Genomic DNA, 27,421 nt, shown 5'->3' with positions numbered 1-27,421 from the left:
TGGATGATTTAATAGAGAATAGAACTAAAATTTAATTTTAAATACATATAAAATTAAAATAAGTCCAATTAACTGCCTATTTGTCACAGGTGTGTAGTAGTAAGTCCAAGACCATTATCAAAAAATAATAACAACAACGATAATATTAATATTTATACAAGTTTAAACTAAATGAAGATTTTGATTAAGAAATTACAAAAATATGAGACAAAAGTTTTGGAATTTAGTGGTATAATCAAACTCTCTTTCATGTAATAGTATTTGAGTTCGAAGTTCGAACAACCTTCCCCATTTATTATAAGCCAAAAATAAAAATTTGTGAAAAGTCAGGGATACTTGTGTATAGACATCATGTGAAAAGAACTACCACCAAGCATTGACGATAGCAAGAGAAAAGTCATTCAAATTTATAAGCACTTCTCTGGGAAGGATCACTGACAGACTATTAAAGAAGCCAAGGGCAAAGATTAATGGATGGAAACGTGTGAGTAACAAAATTTAAAAAAAGGGTTACGTTTGCTTTTGACTAGCCTCTATTTTGGTTTAGTTCAGTTGGATGTGTTTCTAGGCCTTCTTGATGATTTCCTTGGTTAGGCAAAATTGTGACTGTGCTCACTGCATATGCTTACAGAACCTTCTTGTTAGAAAACAATTTGCATGTGATTGTTTTAATTATTTTATATTTTATTTTTCTTTCCGGATTCCGTGGAACTTTTTTTTCCCTATATGTATAAACAATGAATTTCACAAATTTTTTTTTTTTCAAATTGTTAAAATGATAGATTATAATTAGTGCACAATAAGAATTATATCAAAGGTGTTCTTATGTGAAAATAATGTTATAATTAGTGCACAATAAGAATTATATCAAAAGTGTTCTCCTGGGAAAGTGATGTTAATAATTATGATATGTGAAATTTGTTAAAAATCATAATATGTGATCTTAGCATTTTATTAAAAAATTGAGAAATTGTTACGTCTCCTACTTTAATTATTATTATTATTATTATTATTATTATTATTATTATCTTTATTGTGGGGGGTAAAAGTGCTTGAATATGCGTTTGGGCTTTGGCCTGATTAGTTGGTACAAATCTGTTCAATCAGGGTCTCTAGGCCCACAGGTTAGTCCGCACTATAGTGATCCGAGGAGTTGTCCGAGAAGGAATATCTCCTCGGACAGGCCCAGCAAAGGCTCTGGGACTTGCTAAACGGTTTAAAGGCAGAATTCTAGAAGATCTATTGGGTAAAGGTGTGATCTAAGCACCCTTTAGAAGCAAAAACGTGTGAGAAATATCTAAGGAAAAAGCTGCTATCACCGCATTAAAGGCCCTGCATCTACCTCCCTGGCCGCATTAATGGAGAAATGACCTCTAAACAGTAAAATTCAGCCTTTCAGCTATTATTTGAAGACTTTGAGAATGTGGTAGATGGGACAAGTATCTGGGAGGAAGATTTGTGTTACACGTGAATAAAATAGGGAAGGAGAAGAATGATATAAGAGGACAAGAGAAGAAAGAAGAAGGGGGATCTTCTTCTTGGTTAAGGTCTAAAAATTGTAATATTTTGTTTAGAAAAAGAAATACTATACAAATTGTCCTCGACTTACGTCCGATGAGGGTTTTTTGTTACGTCCATCTATTACTTGCATTGACAGCGGCATTCTAGCCTGTTGATCAACTTTCCAACATCCCAAACCTAGGTTTCAAACCCATACTCTACAAATTTCATTGTATAAGGCTCTTTGGGCGTGAGCCCATCACTTGTTTTTTGGTTCGGGTACGAATTATGCATTTACAATTGGCGCCGTCTGTGAGAATCTAGCATTGAAGGAATTGGAACATCATAGCAGGCTTAGGTTTGCATCATGCAGAATCTCAGGGATCCCAGCGCGAAGATCTTTTTGAGTGCCTTGAGCGTTGGAGGGAGCGAGAGGGAAGCGTGCATACCATATATCCTGATGCGAGCCATTCGCGTGGTGGAAGCAGTGCCACCCATGAGGATGATGTCAAGGCCATGCAGAGGGAGATTGACCACCTCAAGAAAAAGCTACTTCGTGTCAAATGAAGGCGGGCTTCACCCCCATCCAATCCTTCCTCAGGGGGGTCACGGGGAAGTAGTTACAGTCCAAGGTCCAAGACTTCCCCTAGCAAATTTTTCTCTTATGAAGGGGATGACCTACCAAGTCGTAAGCATAGGAAGCTTCCCTCCAGGGGCTTGGGGAACGATGCTATGAGCCGAGTGTTACACCGACTCTCTAAATCGCCCTTCCCACGCAAGATCGAGAAGGGAAGGCTCCCTAGACGGTTCACCCAGCCCACCTTCACCATGTATAATGGTAAGACAGACCCGGTTGAACATGTGAGCCATTTTAATCAGAGGATGGCGGTGCATTCTCAGAATGAAATCTTGATGTGCAAAATCTTTCCTTCTAGCCTAGGACCTGTTGTTATGAGATGGTTTAACAGACTAAAGTCGGGGTCTGTTGATTCTTTCATGGAACTTACCAGGGCATTCGCGTCTCGATTCATTACATGCAGTAGAGTCCCTCGACCTTTGGACTCACTATTATCTATGGCCATGAGGGAGGGTGAGACATTGAAAGCATACTACAAATGGCACTGGGAGATGTTTAACGAGATCGATGGAGATTTTGATGAAGTGGCGATTAATACTTTCAAAGTGGGCCTCCCTACTGATCATGATTTAAGGAAATCCCTAACCAAAAAGCCCGTACGAAGTGTACGTCGCCTCATGGACCGCATCGATGAGTACAAAAGGGTTGAAGAAGATCAACAACAAGGTAAGGGTATGGCGAAGGTTATCCTGCAGGAGAGAAGGGATTTCAGGTCGAACAGGTACCATAACAATAAGCCGAGGAGAGATTACTCTGGGCAATCTAGCTCAGCCACTCCTCAAATAGTTAATACTGTATTCCGAGAACTAGTGCACCAATTGCTGAAGAAAGTCCGTAAGGAACCCTACTTCAAGTGGCCTAGTAAGATGGCGGGGGACCCTACGAAACGGAATCAGAACCTTTTTTGCCAGTACCATCAGGATGTGGGTCATACCACCAAGAATTTTCGGACCTTTTGGAACCATTTAGAGCAGCTCGTTAGCGAGGGAAAATTGAAGCAGCACCTGCATCAACCCAACGGACAAGGAAATCATTCGAGTTCAAATAATCAGAAGAATAACTCATCTCGGCTGCCATTGGGAATGATTAATGTCATCTTCACCGCATCGGGCAGGACCGATTCTTGTCCCACAAGGGTGATGGCGATGTCACATTCCCAGACCGAGGAGCCTGGCTCGAGGCCGAAGAGGATCAAAGGGAGTACACCTATTTTGGGATTCTCTGATGAAGATAAGGTCGGGACTATTCAACCACACGACGATGCGCTGGTGGTCACATTGAGGATAGAGAATTATGACGTCAGGAGGGTGATGGTCGATCAAGGTAATAAGGCGGATATTATGTACCCTGACTTATTCAAATGGCTTAAGTTAAGACTGGAGGATCTCACTCCCTATGACTCGTCGTTGATAAGTTTTGAATGGAAGGCTGTTATACCAAAGGGACAAATTCGATTGCCCGTACAGTCTGGCTCAAAAACGGTCGATGTGGATTTCATTGTGGTTGACGCATATTCTCCATACACGGCCATCCTTGCCAGGCCTTGGCTGCATGCTTTGGAGGCCGTCTCCTCGACTTTGCATGTTAAAGTAAAATTTTCTTCAGGGGGATTCATTGAAGAAATTCTTGGTAGCCAATCAGTGGCAAGGCAATGCATATCGACCGCAGTACTGCATCAAGCCAAATCAAAGTCCTCGGCCTCGGCTGTGGAAGACTTATAGCAATTAACAACTTTGGATGCGCCCGATGCAGTGATAGCAGAGGAGGCTATGTGTGAAGATTTGGAAAGATTTCTCATAACTGATGACCCCGAAAGGTTCTTTCAAGTTGGGATACGATTACCCCACCAAGAGAAAATGGAATTGGTGATGTTTTTGAAAAATAATATCGATGTGTTTGCCTGGGATCCCTATGAGGCTCTGGGGGTTGACCTAAGCTTCATTTGCATCATTTGAACGTCAACCCTACCGTTGTTCCCAGGAGGCAACCACCTTGGCGTTCTTCGAAAGAGTATTCCGAGGCTGTCAAGGAAGAGGTGCTCAAGCTCAAAAGGGCTGGGGCTATTAAAGAAGTTTTCTACCCGGAATGGCCGGCGCACACAGTCGTAGTGAAAAAGAAGAGCGAAAAGTGGAGAGTATGTGTGGACTTCACAGACCTGAACAAAGCCTGCCCAAAGGACTCATTCCTGATGCCTCGCATCGATCAGCTTATGGATGCTACGGTCGAGCATCCTCGGATGAGTTTTTTAGATGTTTTCCAGGGTTATCACCAAATACCATTGGCGTTGGGTGATCAGGAGAAGACTGCCTTCATTACTCTTACGGGGAACTATCACTATAAAGTAATGCCGTTTGGGTTGAAAAATGCAGGAGCTACTTACCAAAGGATGATGACCAAGATGTTTGAATCGTAATTTGGAAAGACCATTGAGGTATATATGGATGATATGGTAGTGAAGAGTAAAATAGTACCTATGCATGTGAAAGATCTGGACGACACCTTTCAAATACTTAGGAAGTACAAGCTGCGCCTTAACGCCTCAAAGTGTTCTTTTGGGTGGGTTCCGAAAAGTTCCTAGGCTACATGGTGACTCATAGAGGAATAGAGGTGAACCCAGCACAGGTCAGAGCCATTTAGGGCCTGCAACCACCGCGGAATCCAAAGGAAGTTCAGAAATTGACCGGGATGACTACTGCTCTCAACAGATTTATCTCTCAGTCCACTGACAGGTGTAGACCTTTTTTCCAACTGTTAAATAAATGGAAAGGATTCCAATGGTCCAAGGAGTGTGCTTTAGCTTTCCAGCAACTTAAGGAATATCTTTCCTGACCACCCATCATCTCTCGGCCAGAGGTCAATGAAATCTTGTCTGCATACCTAGCTGTAGCTATCCATGCAGTCAACTTGGTTCTGATAAGGGATGACGGCGGGGTACAAAGACCGGTTTATTATGTCAACAAATGTTTGAATGAAGCTGAGGTGCGTTATTTGCCTTTGGAGAAGGCAATTCTGGCTGTAGTACATGCCACACGAAAGCTTCCTCACTATTTCCAGTCTCACACCGTCGTGGTTTTGACTCAACTGCCTCTCAAGTCAGTGTTACGAAGTGCTGACTACTGGGGAAGGGTAGCCAAGTGGGGAACTATTCTGGGAGCTTTCGATATCAAATATATGCCACGCACCTCGGTGAAGGGCCAGGTTCTCGTGGATTTGGTGGCAGAATTCGCCGAACCATCATTAGAAGAAACTGCGAAGGAATCGCACATGGATGAAAAATCAGTTGGCATGATCACGGGCAAAGGACCTCCGATTTGGAAAGCGTATGTTGATGGGGCAGCTAACCAGAGGGGGTCTGGCGTTGGACTTGTTTTGGTATCCCCTGAGGGAATTATCTTTGAGAAATCATTGAGATTAGCATTTTCGGCCACTAATAACGAGGTTGAGTACGAAGCTGTCTTGGTCAGTATGAATATGGTACGGAGAATGGGGGGAAAGGCAATTCATATGTCCTCGAATTCTCAATTAGTTATGGGCCAAATAACGGGGACCATGGAGGCTAGGGATCCAAGAATGCAAGAGTACCTGACCCAGGTTAAATGTTTACAATCCGAGGTTAATTCTTTCATCCTTTCGCACGTTTCTAGAAGTGGAAACACACGTGCGAACTCATTGGCCACTTTGGCAACATCCTCGGCTCAATGTTTGCCTAGGATTATCCTCGTCGAAGACTTGCTAAAACCAACTCTAACCACTGCAAGTGCCGTCCACATCCATCTGATAAGGCCCAGACCTAGCTAGATTGACCCTATGGTTTCTTTTCTAAAAAGCGATATTCTACCCGAGGAGAAGTCTGAAGCAGATAAGATTCGTCGAAAGGTGCCTCGGTTCTGGTTGTTCGAGGATCAGAAATTGTATAAACGCTCCTTTTCCAAACCATACCAGCTGTGTGTACATCCTAAAGTAACGGAGGCACTTTTGGAAGAATTGCATGAGGGAATTTGTGGAAGCCATACTAGGGGGAGATCCTTAGCCCATAGGGCTCAGACTCAGGGATATTGGTGGCCCAATATGCAGAGGGAAGCTCAAGACTACGCAAGAAAGTGTGACCAATGCCAAAGGTTTGCTACCAATATTCATCAGCCTGGGGGAGTCCTTAATCCTTTGTCTAGACTTGGTCATTCGCTCAATGGGGACTGGATATAGTTGGGCCTTTTCTACGGGCTGTGGGAAACAAAAGGTGGTTGCTCATGGGAATTGATTACTTCACCAAGTGGGTCGAAGCTAAGCCTTTATCAAATATTAGGAATGTCGACTCCAAGAAATTTATCTAGAAGAATATTATCACTAGATTTGGGGTACCTCACACACTTATTTCAGATAATGACGTACAATTTGATAGTAAAGCTTTCAGGCAATATTGTAATGACTTGGGCATCACAAATAGATACTCCACCCCAGCTTATCCTTAGGGAAATGGGCAGGCCGAGGCCGTTAACAAAGTTATAGTCAGTGGACTTAAGAAGAAGCTAAATGATGCGAAGGGTAGATGGGTAGAGGAGTTGCCACATGTTTTATGGACATATCGGACTACGCCGCGAAGATCCACTGGAGACACCCTTCTCCATAACTTACGGGGCCGAGGCGGTGATACCTTTAGAATCTGGGTTTCCCACATTAAGGACGAGTTCCTTCAGCCTGGGGAATAATGATGGCCTCTTGGAAAAAAGCCTGGATCTGGTTGAGGAACGACGAGAGGCCGTCATGATCTAAATGGCTTATTATCAGCAGAAGCTTAAACGAGGATATGATGCTCATGTGAAGCTGAGGCCACTAGTGCTTGGGGATTTGGTGTTGAGGAAAGTCGTGGGTACTGCCAAAAATCCAGCACGGGGAAAGCTAGCACCAAATTGGGAAAGACCATATCGGATCATCTCCGTAGCGGGCATAGGGTCATATCGATTAGCTGATCTAGATGAAAAAATTATACAACGCCCCTAGAATGTAAACAACCTACGAAGGTATTATTATTAATAAAAAGTATTTTTGTCGTTCGTTGTTCAAATTATCATTATGCAATTTGGTTTATTTATCGTTGCTCATAAGTATCAAACAGAAACTTGGACATGCATAGTCCTCGGACCACATGCCTTGTGGAAATTGATATCCTATTGTTTGTTAAACAGAATCTTAGTTACGTCGGGTCCTCAGACCTTCTACTTTTGAGAAATTAACATTTCAATTTACTACTTCTAAGTATCAAACAGAAGCTTGGACATGCATGGTCCTCAGACCACATGCCTTGTGAAAATTGATATCCTATTGTTTGTTAAACAGAACCTTAGTTACGTCAAGTCCTCAGACCGGGGAAATTAACATTTCAATTTACTAATTCTAAGTATCAAACAGAAACTTGGACATGCATGGTCCTCAGACCACATGCCTTGTGGAAATTGATATCCTATTGTTTGTTAAACAGAACCTTAGTTACGTTGGGTCCTCAGACCTTCTACTTTAGGAAAATTAACATTTCAATTTACTACTTCTAAGTATCAAATAGAAACTTGGACATGCATGGTCCTCGGACCACATGCCTTGTGGAAATTGATATCCTATTGTTTGTTAAACAAAACCTTAGTTACGTTGGGTCCTCAGACCTTCTACTTTGGAGAAATTAACATTTCAATTTACTACTTCTAAGCATCAAACAGAAACTTGGACATGTATAGTCCTCGGACCACATGCCTTGTGAAAATTGATATCCTATTGTTTGTTAAACAGAACTTTAGTTACGTTAGGTCCTCAGACCTTCTACTTTGGGGAAATTAACATTTCAATTTACTACTTCTAAGTATCAAACAGAAACTTCGACATGCATGGTCCTCAGACCGCATGCCTTGTGGAAATGGATATCTTATTATTTGTTAAACAGAACCTTAGTTATGTCGGGTCCTCGGACCCTCTACTTTGGGAATATGACCAGAAATCATACCACGTTAGTGTTGATTTGTTGATGAGTCACAATAAGTTTGATGGGTCACAGTAAGTTTGATGGATTGCTTTATGCCTCAAACTGAATCCTATGTTAAATTTTTCTTTGTGTATTGATGTGTTACATGTATTATGCTCTTAAGGCATGATTTACAAGTATACGCTAAGTGTACGTACTTTTGTTTAAAGTTGTTTAAAGTTACGGCTAATCAAAATTTTGAAGGTGGAGTTAGTTGTTCCATTCATTCAATTTTTTGCGCTAAAAAGAGGCGAATGAGTATTTTTGTATTAAAGATTGGAAGTCAGATGAAGATCAAACCAGTCAAAATTTCTCATTAATTTCTTTTAAAATGTACATTCAAAGCAAAAACCTTAATATAAAATTTGTTACATAACAAAAAGGGAAGAAGTCCTAACTAGCCTAAGCCTTAAGCCTTAGAAGGGGGGTCCAGCTCGGAAGTACTGGCAGCCTCTATTCGTTGCAGCTCTGCTTCAAATGAGGTCTGGACTTGTTTCCCTTTATCACTTACCATCGGTGGAGGGACATTGGGCTTGGCATTTTGGCTCGTAGGCTTCTCTGCGCCATCGCCCTGTTCCTTCTCTTTGTTAGAACCCTCAGGTTCTTTAGGAGTTGGATAGGGCTCTGGAATCATGGATGGGAGCGTGGAAGACGCCGTCTAGGGAGCAGGTGCGACAGGGGGAAGTTCTTCGAGCACCTGGATGTCTTGGGGGAGCCAAATGTTTTCAGGCTTCCTTAACTCAGGGGTTATGGGAATCCCTGCCACATTTAAAGCTTTCTCCTACACTTGTTGACAGTATTCCCAGCACAGCTTAGTGAACTCCTCAATCAGTTGGTTTTCTGTCGCCTCCACCCCTTCCTTGTAAGCGGTCTTCTTCGCGGCCTCCATGGAGTCCTTGAAGGTACAAGCCTCATCCCTCATCCTAGCAAGCTCCTTCTTCAGGTCGTAGTTTTCTTGCTGAGTTTTGGATAAGTCTTCGTCCTTCTGACGCAGAAGCTTGCGTTGCCCCTCCACCTGGGTCCTCATTGTCTTCAGGCTAGCCTCGGCACCGTCCCTCTCCCTCTTCTGCTCTACCAGCTGTGTGGTTAGGATCTCGTTTTGCGCAAGAGCTTGGCCTAGGGACTTCTCGGTCTCCTGCCTAATCTCCAGTTCAACTGCAGCTTTCTTCTGAGAGTCTTCCACCCATTTCTCGGCAGCGAAGACTTCCTGAATGGCTTGCGGTGAAATATTAAAATAAATGCATTATTAGTAGCACAAATTTAAAGTACATAAGAATGTTTTTTTCGTTAAGGTGTAATGAAAGCAATAAAGTGAGGATAAGACTTAGATACTCACCAAAGCTAAGTCCCTTTTTAGCGATAGGAACAAATGCGGTTGGTTCATCTTGTCCAGGGCGTCCATGTCCTTAGGTAGAAGAAGAGGACGTTCTAAAGCCTCGGCCAGGTGGTGAGCATGACCTTGTTGGAACGCCTTAATGCTGGATTGGCAAGAGATTGGTGCCCCGTCCAGTTTCAGCTCGGGAGACCAGTTGGCCGGTATATGGCGCACCTCGGCCAGGTCCCAGTTCTCCCCACTTTCCACTGAAGAGGCACGTCCCTTGCCTTTGCCAGTTTTCTGTTGTTGTTGTTGTTGTTGTTGTTTCAGCTTCTTCTGCCTCTCCGCATCTGCCACCTCGGCCTCGTTCTTCCTTTTCTTCTTAGGCTCCAGAATGGAAGGCTTAGAATCGGAGGAAGAAGGGGGTGGTGGCAAGGACGGAGGGACCTGGGACCCACCCGTTTCCTTGCTAGAGACTTTCGAGCCCCTCTTATTCATCAGCCTTCGTAGAATGGCCATATCGTCTTCTTTGGAGCTGAAGTCAGGCTGTGCAATTATTAGACCTTGTATGCCCGAAGTTTCGGCGGGCGCTTGCTCTTCGTCCGAGAGGATGACGAGTTGATCCTCTCGAGGTCTCTCACCTTCCACGAGTCGAAATTGGTCAATCTCCTCGTCCAACAAATGTTGCGAGGATGCTGGCTCTTCTCGGATGGCGGTTGTCTAGGAATGTGCCGAAAGAGGAATCGCTGCGATAGGGCAAGAATATAGTATGATGGAGGGGTCGTCTGGGAGTTCGCGGTCAGAAAGGAAGCCTGGTCGTGACACGTTTATCCTTCTGCGTCGTTTGTCTCCTGCGATGATCGCGTTGTCAATCTCTTGAAAATCCACTGATAAAGGATCGTATCCTAGTATCAGGTGGGCTGCTCTCACTTGTAGGTCTTCACTGACAAAGACTTCGAAGCGAAGGACGCGATTCAAGTCTGCGACTTTGCAAAGGCTTAGACGCGGATGTACGTGTTGTTTATCTGTGAAAAGAAACATCTGAGAAGATGAGCATGGTTAGATTAGCGATAAATATCAGGGGAAAAAGAAATAATGTGCAATAAAATTAAAAACGGTAAAGGTAACGAGATTGAGTCATGGGTTAGGAAATCTAACCCCTATGGAGTCACACCTGGCTCTCCCCATTCGACTGGGCAGTGTGGACCATCAAACCAGTTTCCCAAGGCGATGAGATAGTCGTCTTTCATGCCTTTGTTGGACTTGGGAAGACAGGATATCAGTCTAACGATGCTAGACCTAGATTTAAAGTAGTATCCGACGCTTTTAAGTTTATGGCACTCGTACATATAGACAACGTCGTGCCATGTGAGGTTCAGACCCATTTGCTCGTTTAAAGCATCGACACAACCTTAGACCCTAAAAACGTTTGGTGTGCACTGATCTGGGCATAACCTATGGTTACGTAGGTATTCGTTGGTTACATTTTTCATGGAGAGGGTCATCCCACCTTCAAAGAAGGCGATGATGGGAATGATAACTTCTCCCTCTCTCCTAGCGTCACCTATGGATTCTACGGGGCAGTATTTCAAGCCTACGTCTTGAGGAATCTGATATTTGGTCCTAAAACCCTCCATACCGGCGTCGGTATCTACTAGACACTTAAATCTACCCATTTTGTGGGAATGAAAACGAAAGTTTAAAGAGGGAAAGGGATCTAGATGGTGGCCGAGGATAGAAGCCGAGAAGGAATGAGTAGAGAAAATGGAGAACTTACGGGAATTGATTAGGCGATTCTTCACGAGCTTCTTGAGAGCAAAGATAATGATTAGCACTTAGATGTGATTGATTTCTGAAAGAATGGATGGAGATATAGGGTCCTAGGCGTTTTGACGTGTGGGAGGCGGCCTCGAATCAAAATTATCCCGCCCAATTTTTTTAGAACAAATCTGGGCCGTTGGATGCGTATCTCACCGTTGAACGTGGGGAACAGGATGTAACTTGCAGTCATAAATGCGCGCGTTCCGGGTTTCGAAGCGTCAGAGACATTTTAAGGGAACGAAAGGACCCCTACACGTGTGGCAGTTTGTAAAGTGTGTGGAAGGTGCGTTGTTTGTTTCAAAACTCTATTTCTCTCCTCGGATGGGAGGGAAAAATAAAGTTTTGAGGGGCTATTGTGGAGGGTAAACATGCTTGAATATGCGTTTGGGCTTTGGGCCTGATTAGTTGGTACAAATCTATTCAATCAGGGTCTCTAGGCCCACAGGTCAGTCCGCACTATAGTGATCCGAGGAGTTGTCCGAGGAGGAATATCTTCTCGGACAGGCCCAGCAAAGGCCCTGTGACTTGTTAAACAGTTTAAAGGCAGAATTCTGGAAGATCTATTGGGTAAAGGTGTGATCCAAGCACCCTTTAGAAGCAAAAACGTGTGAGAAATATCTGAGGAAAAAACTACTACCACCGCATTAAAGGCCCTGCATCTACCTCCCTGGCCGCATTAATGGAGAAATGACCTCTGAACAGTAAAATTCAGCCTTCCAGCTATTATTTGAAGACTTTGAGAAGGTGGTGGATGGGACAAGTATCTGGGAGGAAGATTTGTGTTACACGTGGATAAAATAGGGAAGGAGAAGAAGGGGGATCTTCTTCTTGGTTAAGGTCTAAAAATTGTAATATTTTGTTTAGAAAAAGAAATACTATACAAATTGTCCTCGGCTTACATCTAAGGAGGGTTTTTTGTTACGTCTATCTATTACTTCCATAGACAGCGGCATTCTAGCATGTTGATCAACTTTCCAACATCTCAAACCTAGGTTTCAAACTCATACTCTACAAATTTTATTGTATAAGACTCTTTGGGCTTGAGCCCATCACTTGTTTTTGGATCCGGGTACGAATTGTGCACTTACATATATATATATAAAACCGAAGCCTCTGAAGCTCACACAATTTTCTACGTCACCGTTATTTTCTTTTTCTTTTTATTTTAGGTTTTATATCTTATATATTTATTATTTCTCTTCAACTTGTAATTATCTTATAAAGTGTTACACTAGTTTAATTCAAGTAAAACTCTATTAGATATATGTTTTAAGAGCTTGAGAATTCTACTTCAACTAAAATTCTATAACAAAATTTTTTGAAAACTCAACACACGGTGAAAACCTTAAGCTTCAATTGCTACCTTCCTTCTCTCTCACTCCAATCCAATCTCTTAGAGCATTCACAGCTGGAATTCTAATCCTATCTTATTTTACCATCTCGAAAAGCTACTTTACTAATTATACCATACCATTTTTCAATTCTACCAACATCACAACTTTTATTTTACAATACTATCCACTAAAATAATATAAATTATACAATAAATTAATATTTAAAGGTTATCTATCACTCCTCTCTCTTCATCCCTGTCCCTGGCTCTCCGAGTCTCTGTCCCTCTCTCAACAACCAAACAACCTGATCATCACCACACCACCACCACCATGCCTACCACGCCACCATGCCCACCACACTACCATGCCCACTGCCCACAAAAATCCCACCGGAACCAAGAACCCAAATTAAGGAAAAAAAAAACCACCAGATGGATCACTGCCACATCCAACCCATCTGAATCCAAAAGATAAAAATCAATCCATGCCTCACTACAAAACACACACAAAACACAAACAAAACCCAAATCGGCAAAACCATTTGACCCACGGCGTGACCAGATCAACGCCGCCACCAACGCCGCCAACATCACACCACATCCAGCCCATCATCAGCGATCTTGAACAACCCATCATCGGCGACATTAGCGATCTTAGTGTTGGGTTTATGAGATGAGTGAATCGATAAAGGGATTTGGGGATGGGTGAGGGTGAATCGGTAGAGGCTTGGTGTTGGGTTTATGAGATAGTGAATTGGTAAAGGGATTTGGGGATGGGTGAGGGTGAATCGGCAGAGGCAGAGGCTTGGTGACAGAGAAGCTTAACAATGGCAAGAGAGAGAGAGGGGATGGAGAGAGCAAACACCGGTACTGGGGAGAAAGGGAGAGAGAGAGAGAGGGGTTGAACGGATTAGAATATGGTTTTTTTTTTTGACATAGCGCTACAGTATTATCTCAACTTTGAGATGGTACTGTAGCGCTATGTCAAAAATATTTGGCAATTCTTAGGTTTACACTTCCAACTGCTGGGTGTATTTTGGGCTTAAAGGCCAAATGTGCCTTACATTTGACATGCCCACAGCCCACTGTGGATGCTCTTAGCTACCTAGAAAACCAGATTGCTTTGGTCTATTGTAAACGTCACGCTTCTTTTACTCCTCTATGAATTTTACTTCCTTTGTATTTGGTTTTTCACCTTTGAATCTCCGTACGTCCCTGTTTTTTCCTCTCTTTTTTCCTAATGGATTTTTTTTTCTTTTATTTCGTTTGGTTCCCTATTGCTTGATTATTATTATTATTATTATTATTATTATTATTTTCTGGGTTTCCTTTGGCTTTGGAGGATTGCAAGGAACACAACTCAGAAGGTTTTAATTCTTTTACTATTCCATTATGTTCCTTTTTCTACTATTTAAAAAAAAAATGGGAACAATGGTCTCCATTGTTCTATGGTTCATCGTCTAAGTTGTACTATGGTTTTTTATTTATTTATTTTTTTTATGAAAAAGTTGTACTATGTTGATAAAACAAAGTTTAGAAATTTTGTAATTTTATTGTTAATATTATTTTTCTTTTATTTCGTTTGGTTCCCTATTGCTTGATTTTTTTTTTTTTTTTTTTTTTTTGTGGGTTTCCTTTGGTTTTGGAGAATTGCAATGAACACAACCCAGAAGGTTTTAATTCTTCTACTATTCTGTTTTGTTCCTTTTTCTACTATTAAAAATAAAAATGGGAACAATGGTCTCCATTGTTCTATGGTTCATCGTTTTAAGTTGTACCATGTTTTTTTTTTTTTTTTTAATGAAAAATTTGTACTATGTTGATAGAACAAAGTTTAGAAATTTAGGAATTTATTGTTAATTGCTTCTTCTCTAAGATGTAATTGTTCTCAACTCTATAGGATTCTCTTTTTTTTTTTTCTGTTATGGTTTTTTTTTTTTTTTTCCTTTGCCTGTGTTTATATTAAACACGTTGATGAAAGGGTGCTTATTTACATTTAAAGCTATTTCTTTTTTATGAGAATCACAAAGACATCTAAAGCTGAAAAAGTAAGTATAAACTCCTAGAGTTTTAACATCAGATTGCTTAAGTTGAATTCTATGCCCTAAGACTTTGGGGTTACACATCAATTTTTTCATCTTTGTTGTCTTTTAAAACTTCAATTTATTCATCACATTTGGAGCAAAAGAAAATTGAAAATATAGAGGAAAAAAAATGCAGTTTCTTCTTTTGCGAAAATCTGATCTGGATCATATTTTGTTCCTGAACCTATTTTTGTTTTAGAATCAAAATTTTGACTTGGAATCATGCTTTGCTATATTACTTGCAATTAATTTTTTAACTCAAATTTGTAGTTGGATTGTCATATCTTTTACCTCACAAAATGTTAAATGTTGTAGGTGGTTTCTTTTACCAAGATTTGTGTTGCGGACTTCTATTATTGTCCATAATCCATTCTGTGATCCTTGCTTCACACTTCTGAGGTTGGAAGAAAAGGAGAGCTCCCTTTTTTATTTTTTATTTATTCCATAGCTATTTTCAACCAGATAAGACTTGGTTTTCGGGCATTGTAAAGCCATGAAAGTTCTTAAATTGAAGGATTTACATTGGCAACTGTTTTTTCTTAACTTAAATTTGTTAAGATTCTCATTCCTTTTTTAGTCAATTTGTATTCTCTTTATATTTTCCCCCATTTTGCTTTTGGTTTATCATTTTGCACTATTATGGATTAAAACAAAATTATCATATGCTTTAAGCCCCGTGCATCGCATGGATTAGCGACTAGTTATTACATAAAACCGAAATTTTTGAAACTCTCACAATTTTTCACGTCAGCACAATATTTAAATTATCATTTTATTTAAATAAAATTATTATTTTTTGTTTAAATTTAACTCGGAGTGAAACTCTATCTCTTTAATAAGTCTAACTTAAACTCATTATTATCATTTTTTTTAAATAAAATTATTTTTGTTTAATCAAAACTTAACAAAGAGTGAAACTCTATCTCTCTAACAAGTCCAACTTAAACTCAAACTCCAACGTAGATAATTTATATAAAAACAAAAATTATAATAGGACTAAAAAAAAAAAAAGGACTAACGTTGAAAAAAAAAAGACTCACATTGATAATCATGGGTTTGGTTTTTGGGTTGAAATTTATACTAATTATTTATTTATATTGTACATGGTATTCTTTTGGAGAAAAATCAAAGATGTAACCTATGTCTTCTAGCCTAAGGAACAATAAATTTTTATTTGGTATGTTATATATAAATTTGTTGAATTTGGTTTGGTTCTGAAGTAGAATTTTGGGATTTTATAAATTTTAAAGTTTTAAATTTTTAGGTTTTTCATATTTGCATATCAGTAGGTTGATCTTAACTCTTTACCTTAATGTTTTAGGTTCATATGATTTTTTTTTTCTTATTAAAACTATATTTTTTGTTGATTAATTATTTATTTAGATTAATTTCAATTAATTTTTTTTTTCAAAATGTCTATTTACTCATTGTTAAATTATTTTTTTTCAGAATTAATAGTTTTTCCGTGCATCGCTCGGGTTAGCGACTAGTTATTATTATTATTATTATTATTATTATTATTATTATTATTATTATTATGTGGGTCACAAGTGATTACATGAAACTTTTAACTATTCTAAAGCTACAACAAAATTATTGAAGTGATATATTGTGGTAATCATACACGAAAACGATGTTGTAGTGTTGTACTAATCACAATTTACCACCAAATTGGTTGTATTTATAACATTATTATATATTTCACTACTAATAAGTTTAAATAACTTAATTCTTTTATAATAAGTATAATGACAAACAATTTTTGTCAACTATATTATATTTTGATTATATTATGATTAGTATATACTATATAATAAGATCGGTGATAATGATGGACTCGACTCGTGTAAAAGTAAGGTTGCACTGATAACAACTTTAGACACCTAGCCAAAAAACCCAACTAAAACATAAAAACTTGACAACTGAAGAAAAAATGTTATATCCTTTACCAATACATTGATTACAATAGTTTTGAACAGGAGAAATTTTTTTTATTTTTTTAAAAAACCTCTCCTAAATAGTAAATAGTTATTGTTATTGCTGTGTTGTCGCGGGCCTAATTTCACATGGTAATGGGGTCAGATACTGATCAGATACACAATGGGAACGAACAAATGTTACTATCTCAAGGCAAGTCCTGCACTCATGAACTGAATATGTAGGACCATACTATTACGTACCAATGGTACCACAGCTTGTTAGGTGCTCCTGTGTGGTTTTCCTCTTACCTTTGTAGGCCTTTCCAGCGCTGTGCCTGTGCGGTGGGGTCTCGCTCAGGCACCCATTCATTCTATATATTCAGACTCAGTAGCGGCTTCAGAAATATCCAGAATGGTTATTAAAAAATTTAAATTATACAAAATTTAATAAAAATAGAACTTAATATATTGACCATAAAAAAATTATAGAAAAAAAAACATATACACACAAAGACAAGTCTTACAATTTTCTTTTCGAATTTTCTTATTTTAAAATTTATGTATGATAGTTTCATTATCAATACTATAAATTATATCTTTTTTAAAATCTTAGTTTCATAAAAATTTTGAAAATTTAAATGTTAAATTGTATGTTCTTTGTGTTCTTAAAACACATGTCAAATTTCATGTCAATCAGAAGTTATTTACTATTTAATCTATAAACTTATTTTTTATATATAATTTTAGACAACAAAATTTTGAAATTTAAAGATTTGAGAGATAACATAACTATTGATATTTGATCTTTTTGAAATTTTACAAGTATGAAGGATTTAAGAAAAAAATGTAATCCAATAGTAGATTTGTCAAAATTCACATCCAATAAAAAAAAAAGATTGAGTGGAGTTGTTATCTTAATCTACAACCAAGTTTGTTGCTAAATTTTATCCAAAATATAATTATGTTGAGCCTAAAAAAATTTAGTGGTCCCAAATATTTTTTAAGGATAAAAAATTATACATTTTTAAAATTTACGTATAATAATTTTTTTTTTTTTCCATGTCAGTGGTCCTATGACCACCTGCACTCTTCCTCGAGCCGTGTTCAGACTATGAAGTATGGATTCGCTTCACCAGGGAAAACGAGGAAGTTTGCTCCCTGTAAACTTAGCATGACAAAACAGTGCATGTTTACTTGAACACTTATTCTTTCTCTTTTTTCGCCCTTTATAATAAGAGCTAAATCCCTAGGGATGGTAATTAAAGACCTAATTCAAGCGGTCCTTCGACCGTGCAAGCTTAGCCACTGAGCCATAATCGAGTTTGTGGAGACAAATAAGTTACAAGTTGAAGTTCATTGACTCATTTGAGCCTAAGACATAATCATCCTCACACCCAAATTCACATCTTATTTATGTGTCAACTTTTGATTGGATTCCATCACTTTTTAATGGGTTTATCACATGTACTAAAAGAAAATTAAATTAAATCAAGATTTAACAAATAAGTATAATGTAGATTTGAGTGTGTTCGTAGCATTTCGGATATTATACTAGGAAAATGTCTCTTAGACGAACTTTAGTCGTGCAAAAATGAAGTGTATAATAAACATTGCCGCTATAATAATGAATTTTTAACTTTATCCAGAAAGGTCCACTTGCGTTAAGGCAAAACTAACACACACGTGCTGTGAATGTTTAAACGGGTCCTGTAGTCACACGCTGTACATTCACATCAGATTTTTTTTTTCTTTTCTTTTTGGAATCAAATCTCCTTTAGTGAACAACCGACAGCATTTTTCCATGTACAAATATTTGTATAAAAAAAATGGCTTTCACATTCACTTCACTAGCAAGTAATACCAAGCTTCAAATTTAAGCCACAACTTATGTGGCTTACACGTACTACGGGTACAAAAAAATTCGAACACTGCTGCCAGACATAATTGCCGCACCACACCACGCACCACACCACACCGTGGACTAAAAAAGAACAAGACATCTTACCTTCCCAAAGTACCAAAGAATAGAGCGTTTTTGTGCCCAAAAGTCCAAGCTTCCACAATTATTACAGTTCGAGTTTCCCATATTATTGCACAGGAATATGGGCACCGATTAAAATGCAAAAAAGTCTGAACACACACACACAGCAAACTCTATTATGGGAACTCTGCAAAATTCAAAGACTCCGGTTGCACAAAGGTCCCAAAAAACAGAGGTGGGGGATCTTAAATTTTAAGGGGTGACCACTTTTGCTGCACAGGCCCCAAATGGGGTCCACAAACACACCTGTTTCTCACCAGTAACAACACCTAACGTGGGTCCCAATCCCCATAATCAGGGACTCCACATCATCATGAATCATCCCCCACGATCAGACTTCACAGTACAAATATGTACAAATTGTATAATAATTTCTACCCTGTTCAGCACTCAATTGGAGGCATGGAGCTTAATGTGTCTTTGTTTGTGTGTGACTGTGTTTGTGATTGTGAATGTTGTCAATGTTAAGTATAATGTGTGTGTGTGTGTGTGTGGTGTGGTGTGTCGTGTCTATGAGCAACGACAAACCGACCTCACTCAGCAGTCACCGTATCACGTAAGCCCACGTGGCCCCCTCACCCATTAAGAACCATGCCACCACCCCCAACCCACATCTCAACATCGCCATCGCCACGTGGAGTCATAATCGCGCATGGGGACTGGTCACTAACATTGTGGGTCCCCTTCTCTTTTCCCCACAACCCAACCGACTTCTTCTTCTTCTTCTTCTTCGTACTCTCTCTCTCTCTCTCTCTCTCTTTCTTTCTTTCTCTCTCTAAATCCGTACACTTTCCGAGTATCGAAGTTAACACCATCCCTTAATTATCGTAATCAACAAACATTTACAATTTAGCAACGACGTGGCACATTACAAAGCGAGTGTTTGACTCGTGTTTTAAGCCACTAATAAATAGATAAGCTGATGTTTAGCAAACAAACACAAACAGTAACTAAGCATATCAAACAAACAAAACAAGAAAACACACTATATATATTTCCTCTATATATTTGATTAATTTAATTCAGATACATTAGGAAACAAAAACCCCCCAAAAATAAATAAAAATTAGAAATAAGAAAAAAAAAAAAAAAAAACTAACTCAAAAGTTAGTTCCACTTCCACATGCACATGATCAAACCCAAACATATTCCAAAATCATCAAAATAAACCAAAAAGAAAAAAAATTAAAAAAAGAAAAGAAAAAGAAAAGATATGAACAATTTACATAGAAAAATAGTCATATGCATAAAAACTTCATATAACTCTCTCAAATTCTTTTCCTCTTTTTTTTGTTGGCCTCCTTGATTTTGTTTGATATGTTTGAGAGTTTTTTGGTTTTTTTTTTCTTTTTTCTTTTTCTCTTTTTAATGGTTAAAAAGTGAGACAGAGAGAGAGAGAGAGAGATTTACGGAAGATAGAGAGTGGGGTGGTCCTGATCAGTCCACTGACTCTGACTCCAATATGCTTGATCAACAGTGTTAGGAAGATCGAACAAACCTTGATCCCCAGTAGTCGCTTGCCAATCCAACGATCCAAAACCTCCACCACTTGATCTGTTCTGTAACGATGATAAATCAACCTGGACCGTCTGATCAAGCAGCCCACCTGTGATCTCCTGCATCTTCAATTCATCACCAGCCAAACCCATCCCTTTCTGCTGCTGCTGCTGTTGATTCTGCCACTCTTGATTTTCACTCTGACTCTGACTCTGACTCTGATGTTGATTCAACCTAAACGGCGTCGTAGTGATATCCGACATAGTATTGAACCCAAACGCTAATGTTTCATTCGACGGCGCTGTAATAAGGCTCGTGAAGCTTCCAATCTCCGAGAATATCCCACAGTCCGAGCCTTGTTCCAGCAAACCTTGTTCATAGCTAGAGCTCGAAACGAAGAGCTTCGAGTCTTGAACGTTCAACAGGTTCGCAGCTGAGTTTAGAGAAGGGCCTGTGACAGCCGAGACAGCTTCGGTGGCGGTGTTTGTTGTGGCGGTGAGGCTTGAGCTCTCGCTGCTGGAATGAGAGTTGGACTTGGGCTCTCGCCGTTGAGGCTGAGGAGTTGATGCATCAGATGAATTGGGTTTTGGTTTGGACCGCTTGGCTTTGCGGCAGCCACCGCCGACGGGGACGTTTCGGAGGACGCCGCCTTTGGTCCAGTAGCGGCGGCAGCTCTTGCAGAAGTGGCGAGGCTGAGACAAGTTGTAGTTGTTGTAATAGCAGAACTTGGTGTTGAGCGAGTCGCAGCGTGGGCACTTGAGTGCTTGGTGGTTCTGGGTCTGGGTGTGGTGGTGATGGTGGTTGTGTTGGTGGTGGTGATTTGGACGAACCCTCCGGTCTCCTCCACCGAATAATCGCCCACCTCCCATCGCATGGATGTCTTGCATTTCAATTCTCACCGAAGAATCTCTACTTTTTTTTTGGGTCTATATGCGTGGGAATTGCTAATTATGGAGGAGGTTATAGGGAAGTAGAAAGCTTGTGTTTAACTCTTTGGAGAGATTTTCCGGGAATATGTTTTCCCACTTGCTGACCGTAACTGGGAAAGTTCTCTCAAGTGTTATATCATTATATGAGTATGGGGAAGTGTTGTGAGTGGGAGAGAGAGCAAGAGGGGACTAGGCAGAGAAAGTGTTTCTAAACACTGACAAATATCCCTACATATCCTTCCAACTCTTCTTCTATTTTCGTCTTCCTCTTTTCATATTTTGAAATTACTGAAACAGCCGTGTAGTACCGAAAAATGACAATGGCCCATATTGTTTTGCAAAATTACTGAATTGGGTCTATTGATACCAGGGGTGTCAATTTTTGTTTTTTGGGTAATTAGTAAATGCAAATAAAAACAAGACGAGGGTTGGCAATCGTATGTGTGCTTAAGGCAACACGGAGAGTGAAAGGACTCATTAGTGGAGATCAAGGAAACTTGAATCCAAAATTGAAGTCTTGTGCACCCAAGGCCTAACCACTAGAGCACTTGCCAATGAGATAGATTTCAATGCGCTCAATAGTTTGAAATTAGGGGAACTCGAACTCATGATTAAAGACTCGTTAACCCAAGGCTTGGCCACTAGACCAATTGTCGTGTTGGCATGAAAACAATTCTTCTATGACTAAACTATTTGTCATAATTTTTATCACAACTTAATAATATATATAATTGTGATTGACAGACTATTATTTTCACATGAATCTACCATTTATTTTCATCAATTACAATCATACATGTCAAGTTTCTCGAAAAAAAAATTGTAATACAAAATTGTACTGACGAAGATGGGACTGACGAAGATAAGTATAGACGAAGCTGCCTTCACGGACGAACATGACCAGTATCCGCGTCATCAAAAAGAATTAATGTCATTCAATGCTCCAACCGTTACAAGACCAACTGGACGAACCGATGAGAACGCGTTAAAGTCCATAACTCCACCAGAGACGTTATCAGGGAGTCATTAACACTCCAACGGCTATAATCCCCAAGGGTATATAAAACCTTCACAACACCAATACAAGGTACAGAAAAGACAGCATCACAACCTGAATCATTTTTATTCTTGATATTTCGATTATTATCTTCTTTCGTACTGACTTTATCATCGGAGGCGTTGTGGCAGGCACCACACCGGTGACCACTTGAATAAGTTCTTGCTCCCGCAGGTTCGTCAGAGTACTGTCAGGAGCCATCTGGAAGAATCCCAGCGAACCGACGAGATACTGCTTCATCAATGATAATGGCCTAAGAGTTAGAGAACTCATTAGTTTGGAACTTGACTGGAATTCAAAGTTTCAAGTTCAATTCATTATATTACCAATTAATGGAACTTTTGAAATGGGATTACAGGTTAGTTATAGCATATTGAAGCAGATATACGATGCAGACACATTTAATTTTTATCACAAATTTATATTATATCAGCTCTAACGCTTATCCCTTGAAATGCTTCATTCTACGCGAAGTGAAATACTAGCAACTCTGGCCAAAAGGTTGAAATACCAATTTCTTGTGTATTATTAAAAAAATAAGTAAGTGTTAATGCAAGTGGAGGTGTGATTTGGGAATTTTGGTGGGTTTGCAGAGAGGAGTAAGGGGTTGACGAGGCATGGGGTTGGACTGAGGAGGAATGTACGACCGGAAAAGGAAATCTGGCCGTCCGTGGTGGACACGTGGACGGAGGATAGTCGAGAGAAGATGTAGTCCACAGAATGGGGTTGTCGCTTTGTCGGCCATACTAAATAATAAGGGCTCTGTGCTATCCTGGTGTCAGTCACAACTGGTCCACTGAAAGCCACGTAGCTTAGGATTATTCGTGAGTTGTCACTATGATTTTTGTTGTGATAAACTAGAAGTTTTTAGTATGAAGAGGTGTTTTGGTTGTTTACCGTACCTGCCATGCATGCATCTGACCAGATACTGTAATCTTTCTGTGCAGCTTACTTCCACCACTATTCCCATATACTACTATTTATTTTACTTCCATTATTCTCTCTCTCTCTCTCTCTCTCTCTCTCTCAATTAGGCTGCTCATTGCTTCGTGTTGAGTTTAGGGACAATCTTAGGTCCAAGCTGGATTATCCTTTTTCTTCTATTTTTAAGAACCAATTCTTATATTTTCGTTTGACAAAATGCATGTTGTATATGACATATTCATACTTAATGATTTTTCACAAAGTGGCGACGAAATGCTTAACTTGAATAACTATTTTTATTTTTTTCAATTCAATTAGATCTATTTATTCGTTTTACTTGATCGCATTAAATCCATTCATTTGTTGAACTATTTAATTGATCGCAAACATCTTTAAAATAGCTCTAAATTTCTAATAGAGATACTAATAATCAATTTTAAAAGAACTTATTGTAAACATCTTTTAGATACTAGTATATCTGATCGATTCAAAGGGAAGAACTTGCAACAGTATCTTAATTTTAATACAAACTGTTTGATGGATAGTGAACTCCAAAGCTTGATTGAAGGACGAAAATCAAAAGTAAAGTAAAGTAGGGGAAAGACTAGAATAGAGTGGACTAGACAATGTCACTTTCTCACAGTAAAAATTCTAATACAATCTTGCTTTAACTTATAAATTAATTGTAATAATAACTTTGGAAGAAAGAAACTTCAAAAAAAAAAAAAAACTATTTTAAAACCTTAGAATAGGCTTAAAAAGAAACCATAAGATTGAGGTTACTTAATATAGATTTGATTTAATATAACTTATTTAAGAAGATGCTAAAAAGGCATCAAACTAGAAACTTGTTACTGCAAGAAAATTAAATGCAATCAGACGTGTTTAGTACAAATCCAACAAGGCAATGACCTGGTATTGCTCCTCCAAAGTCCAAACTCCAATCCAAGCCTCACATTCTTTCTGAGTACTATTACATCACAGTAATGCAAGGATGCATTTAGCTGTGGGACAATCTAAAAAAAACAGTTTGGACAATCGAAGCTGGATTCATCCTAAATACGATTGATTAGTCCACAATCAGACTTTAATGCCCTAGGGTGTGACTCATTATATAGGTAACGTTCTTTCAATGTTTTGGCAAAAACAAGAACGCTCAATTTGTCTAACCATGTGGCAGCAGTAAGACCACATACAATTGTGGTCGCAATTTCCAATTAAACAATTGCGCCTTACCTAACTATAATTTAATTGTGAATCATTTGGGAACCTTAGTTAAGAGCTACACAGCATATATATGATGATGATGATGATGATGATGATCCACCATCTCATGGGATTTGTGAACTACCTTCGTTATGAAGCATGAAAGGCATGATATTAAAACATAAACGTTACAACACTTCTTGATCATTGTAGAACTAGAATATTAGGCTAACTAGCTTACAACCCTCATTTAATTTAATTTTTTTTTAAAGAAAAGCTTACAACCTTTATATTCTTTCTTCTACCCCACGTCTAGTCCAGTTTTTAGGCTTAAGGCCATTGATAACAGTAATTTTGAACAAGTGAAGATGTTTGTACTGGGATAACAAATTGAGCCAAAAATGAAGTCAAGGATTGTAGTTAAGGTTATAAATGAGTCGAGCTAAGTTGGGTATCAAAGTTTAAAATTGTTCCAATCAATTTCTTATTAGTTTTTCCTTGTTCACAAATTTATGCTCATAATTAACAATTAACTTGTAGTTGAAGTTGTTAAACACTATATATAATCTTTACTAGAAAATGACTATTTATATTATCAATAAATTACAATTAATAGTTCCTTATTTTAATTAACTTATTTACAAACTTGAACAATTTAATCTCAAGTCTATATAAGTAAATTTTTATAGATGTACACATATATTGTATATACTTAAATTAAGTCTCACGCTCACGAGCTTAATAATGATCAATTTTGTTATGTTTAAACTTACCTTTGTTTAGTAATCAAGCCTAAAGTTGGATTTTTGAGCATTTTCTGTTTGCTAAATGATTATAAATAAATAAAAAAAATATTTTCCTTAGTTGAATTCAAACTATTTATAAGCAACTCGATTCATTCACAACCATAGTTTAAGTTTTTGGTCATAATCGTTGGGATGGTCCAACGAGCTTAGGCTCACACTAGGTCTCTAGGCTTGCTCATGAGACTATCCATCTTGGCATTGTGCTATCCTCTCCCTCCAAATAATGGGAAAAAAGAAAAATTGTTCCAATCAATTTCTTATTCCCTTCTCTTAGAGTCAATAAGCTCTAGTTTAAATGATATCTCTTTCATTGTATGAAAAATGCACTGGTGGCACAAGGTAGAGTGCAGGGTGGTCACAGGACCACCCTGACTTGGAAAAAAAACTAATTATTATATGTAAATTTTAAAAAATTTATAATTTTTATCCTTAAAAAATATTCAGGACCACCCTAAATTTTTTTAGGTTCAACATAATTATATTTTGGACAAAATTTAGCAACAAACTTTGTTGTAGATTAAGACTACAACTCCACTCAATCTTTTTTTTTTATTGGATGTATATTTTGGCAAATCCACTATTAGATTACATTTTTTTCTTAAATCCTCCGTACTTACAAAATTTCAAAAAGATCAAATATCAATAGATATGTTATCTTTCAAATCTTTAAATTTCAAATCTTTGTTGTCTAAAATTATACATAAAAAATAAGTTTATAAATTAAATAGTAAATAACTTCTGATTGACATGAAATTTGACATGTGTTTTAAGAACATAAAGAACATACAATTTAACATTTAAATTTTCAAAATTAAAATTTTGAAAATTTTTATGAACCTAAAATTTTGAAAAAGATATAATTTGCAGCATTAATAATAAAACTATCATGCAAAGATTTCAAAATAAGAAAATTCAAAAAGGAAATTGTAAGACTTATGTCTTTGTGTGTGTATGTTTTTTTTTTTTTTTATGGTCAATATATGATGTTCTATTTTTATTAAATTTTGTATAATTTAAGTTTCTTAATGACCACCTTAGAAAATATTTCTGGAGCTGCCACTGACAAAATGTGATGGATAAAATGGATATGTTGTAATTTACTAATAATGTATCTTATGTTATGAGTTAGTTCATATATACTAGATTCACTTTGCCTTGGGCAGGCAATAAATGGACCTATTGTCACCTTCAAATGACAATCAAAAGTTAAAATTAAAGTCACAGTAATAGTCATACAAATGAGGCTTGTGAGCAAAAAAGATGTACAAAATGAACGACAAGGGATCAAATGATTGAAACTTTTCAAAAAATACAAGTCATGAAACGCAAATTGTTGTCGGCCTTTCTTTGTCAAAATATAAGAAATAAAGCTCCCCTAAGCCACATCCCCCCATACATATAAATGGAGTCGTCACCACAAACTTCATAACAAAGGCTATTAGATACGTATGCTATTTTTTTTCTTCACTCTCACTCATTGCATTGAGAAACTTGAGATGATGGGTATGCATAATAATGCTGTGATTTTCTTAAGAGAGACAATATATGGAATTCGGACCCATGTACGGGGCAAATCAGCCGCCCATCGATGCACTAACCGGCGAGATTCTTGCTCGATATTTTGCCATCCACTCACTGATTTGTATGCATTTGTCAATATATGTATACGGATCAAGCACACTGTTTTGCTGTCCTACAAGGTGTGACTAATATGGCTCTTTCATTCACATCTTTTGGCCTATATATTGGCTATTTGGCTTGGACAAGTTTATCCATTAGTGGGTAAATTTCGACAATGGAACTTTGTGTGGTGGGGCTAAACGATATTCTTAAAAGAAAGCTAAAAATTTTAAGATTGAAGTGAGGTTAAATTCATTACTATAAAGGTTCAAAAAACCACTAGATTTACCATAAAGGTAGAAAAATGAATTACCCATCATTTTATAAGTATACATAAGTAAATTATAAGATATTCTTATAACAAAGTTAAAAATTGTAAGATAGAAGTGAGGTTACATTCATTACTATAAAGGTAAGAGGTTCAAGGACGCCACTAGGTTTAACATAAGGTAGGAGATGAACCCATCATTGTATATGTTTGTGTGTATATTAGTCTATACTTTATACTCTAAATCATTCATAGTGTTTATTAAAATTCTTTCCCATCAATCAATTATACAAAACTTCTTGAATAGTAAACTCACAAATTTTAATTTACATATTTATGCAACTTTGGACGAAGAATTTAAGAAAATTAGAATTTCATACGTATGAAATGTATATTGATGTGGACTTTAATCTTACTAATTTAAAATTTAATTAATTGGATGAATATATCTAAAAGT

The 27,421-nt window shown here is 38.0% G+C and overlaps 1 protein-coding gene across 1 annotated transcript; it reads right to left on the bottom strand.

Annotated features, from left to right (window-relative positions):
• Positions 1-19,617: 19,617 nt before the first annotated feature.
• LOC142631567 (dof zinc finger protein DOF5.4-like) lies at positions 19,618-21,402 on the bottom strand. The gene has a single exon (XM_075805754.1). The coding sequence runs from the start codon at positions 21,039-21,041 to the stop codon at positions 20,064-20,066; it is 978 nt and encodes a 325-aa protein (XP_075661869.1). The 5' UTR covers positions 21,042-21,402; the 3' UTR covers positions 19,618-20,063.
• Between the last annotated feature and the right edge of the window lie 6,019 nt (positions 21,403-27,421).

Source organism: Castanea sativa, chromosome 4 (assembly GCF_040712315.1).
Source record: "Castanea sativa cultivar Marrone di Chiusa Pesio chromosome 4, ASM4071231v1".
NCBI lineage: Eukaryota > Viridiplantae > Streptophyta > Magnoliopsida > Fagales > Fagaceae > Castanea > Castanea sativa.
Note: the sequence above shows the minus strand (reverse complement) of the source record. Positions and strands in the feature narration are given on the sequence as shown.

Bases quoted from the DNA above. Each gene is read 5' to 3' on its own strand.
- LOC142631567 (XM_075805754.1), bottom strand. From the start codon at position 21,041: ATGCAAGACATCCATGCGATGGGAGGTGGGCGATTATTCGGTGGAGGA.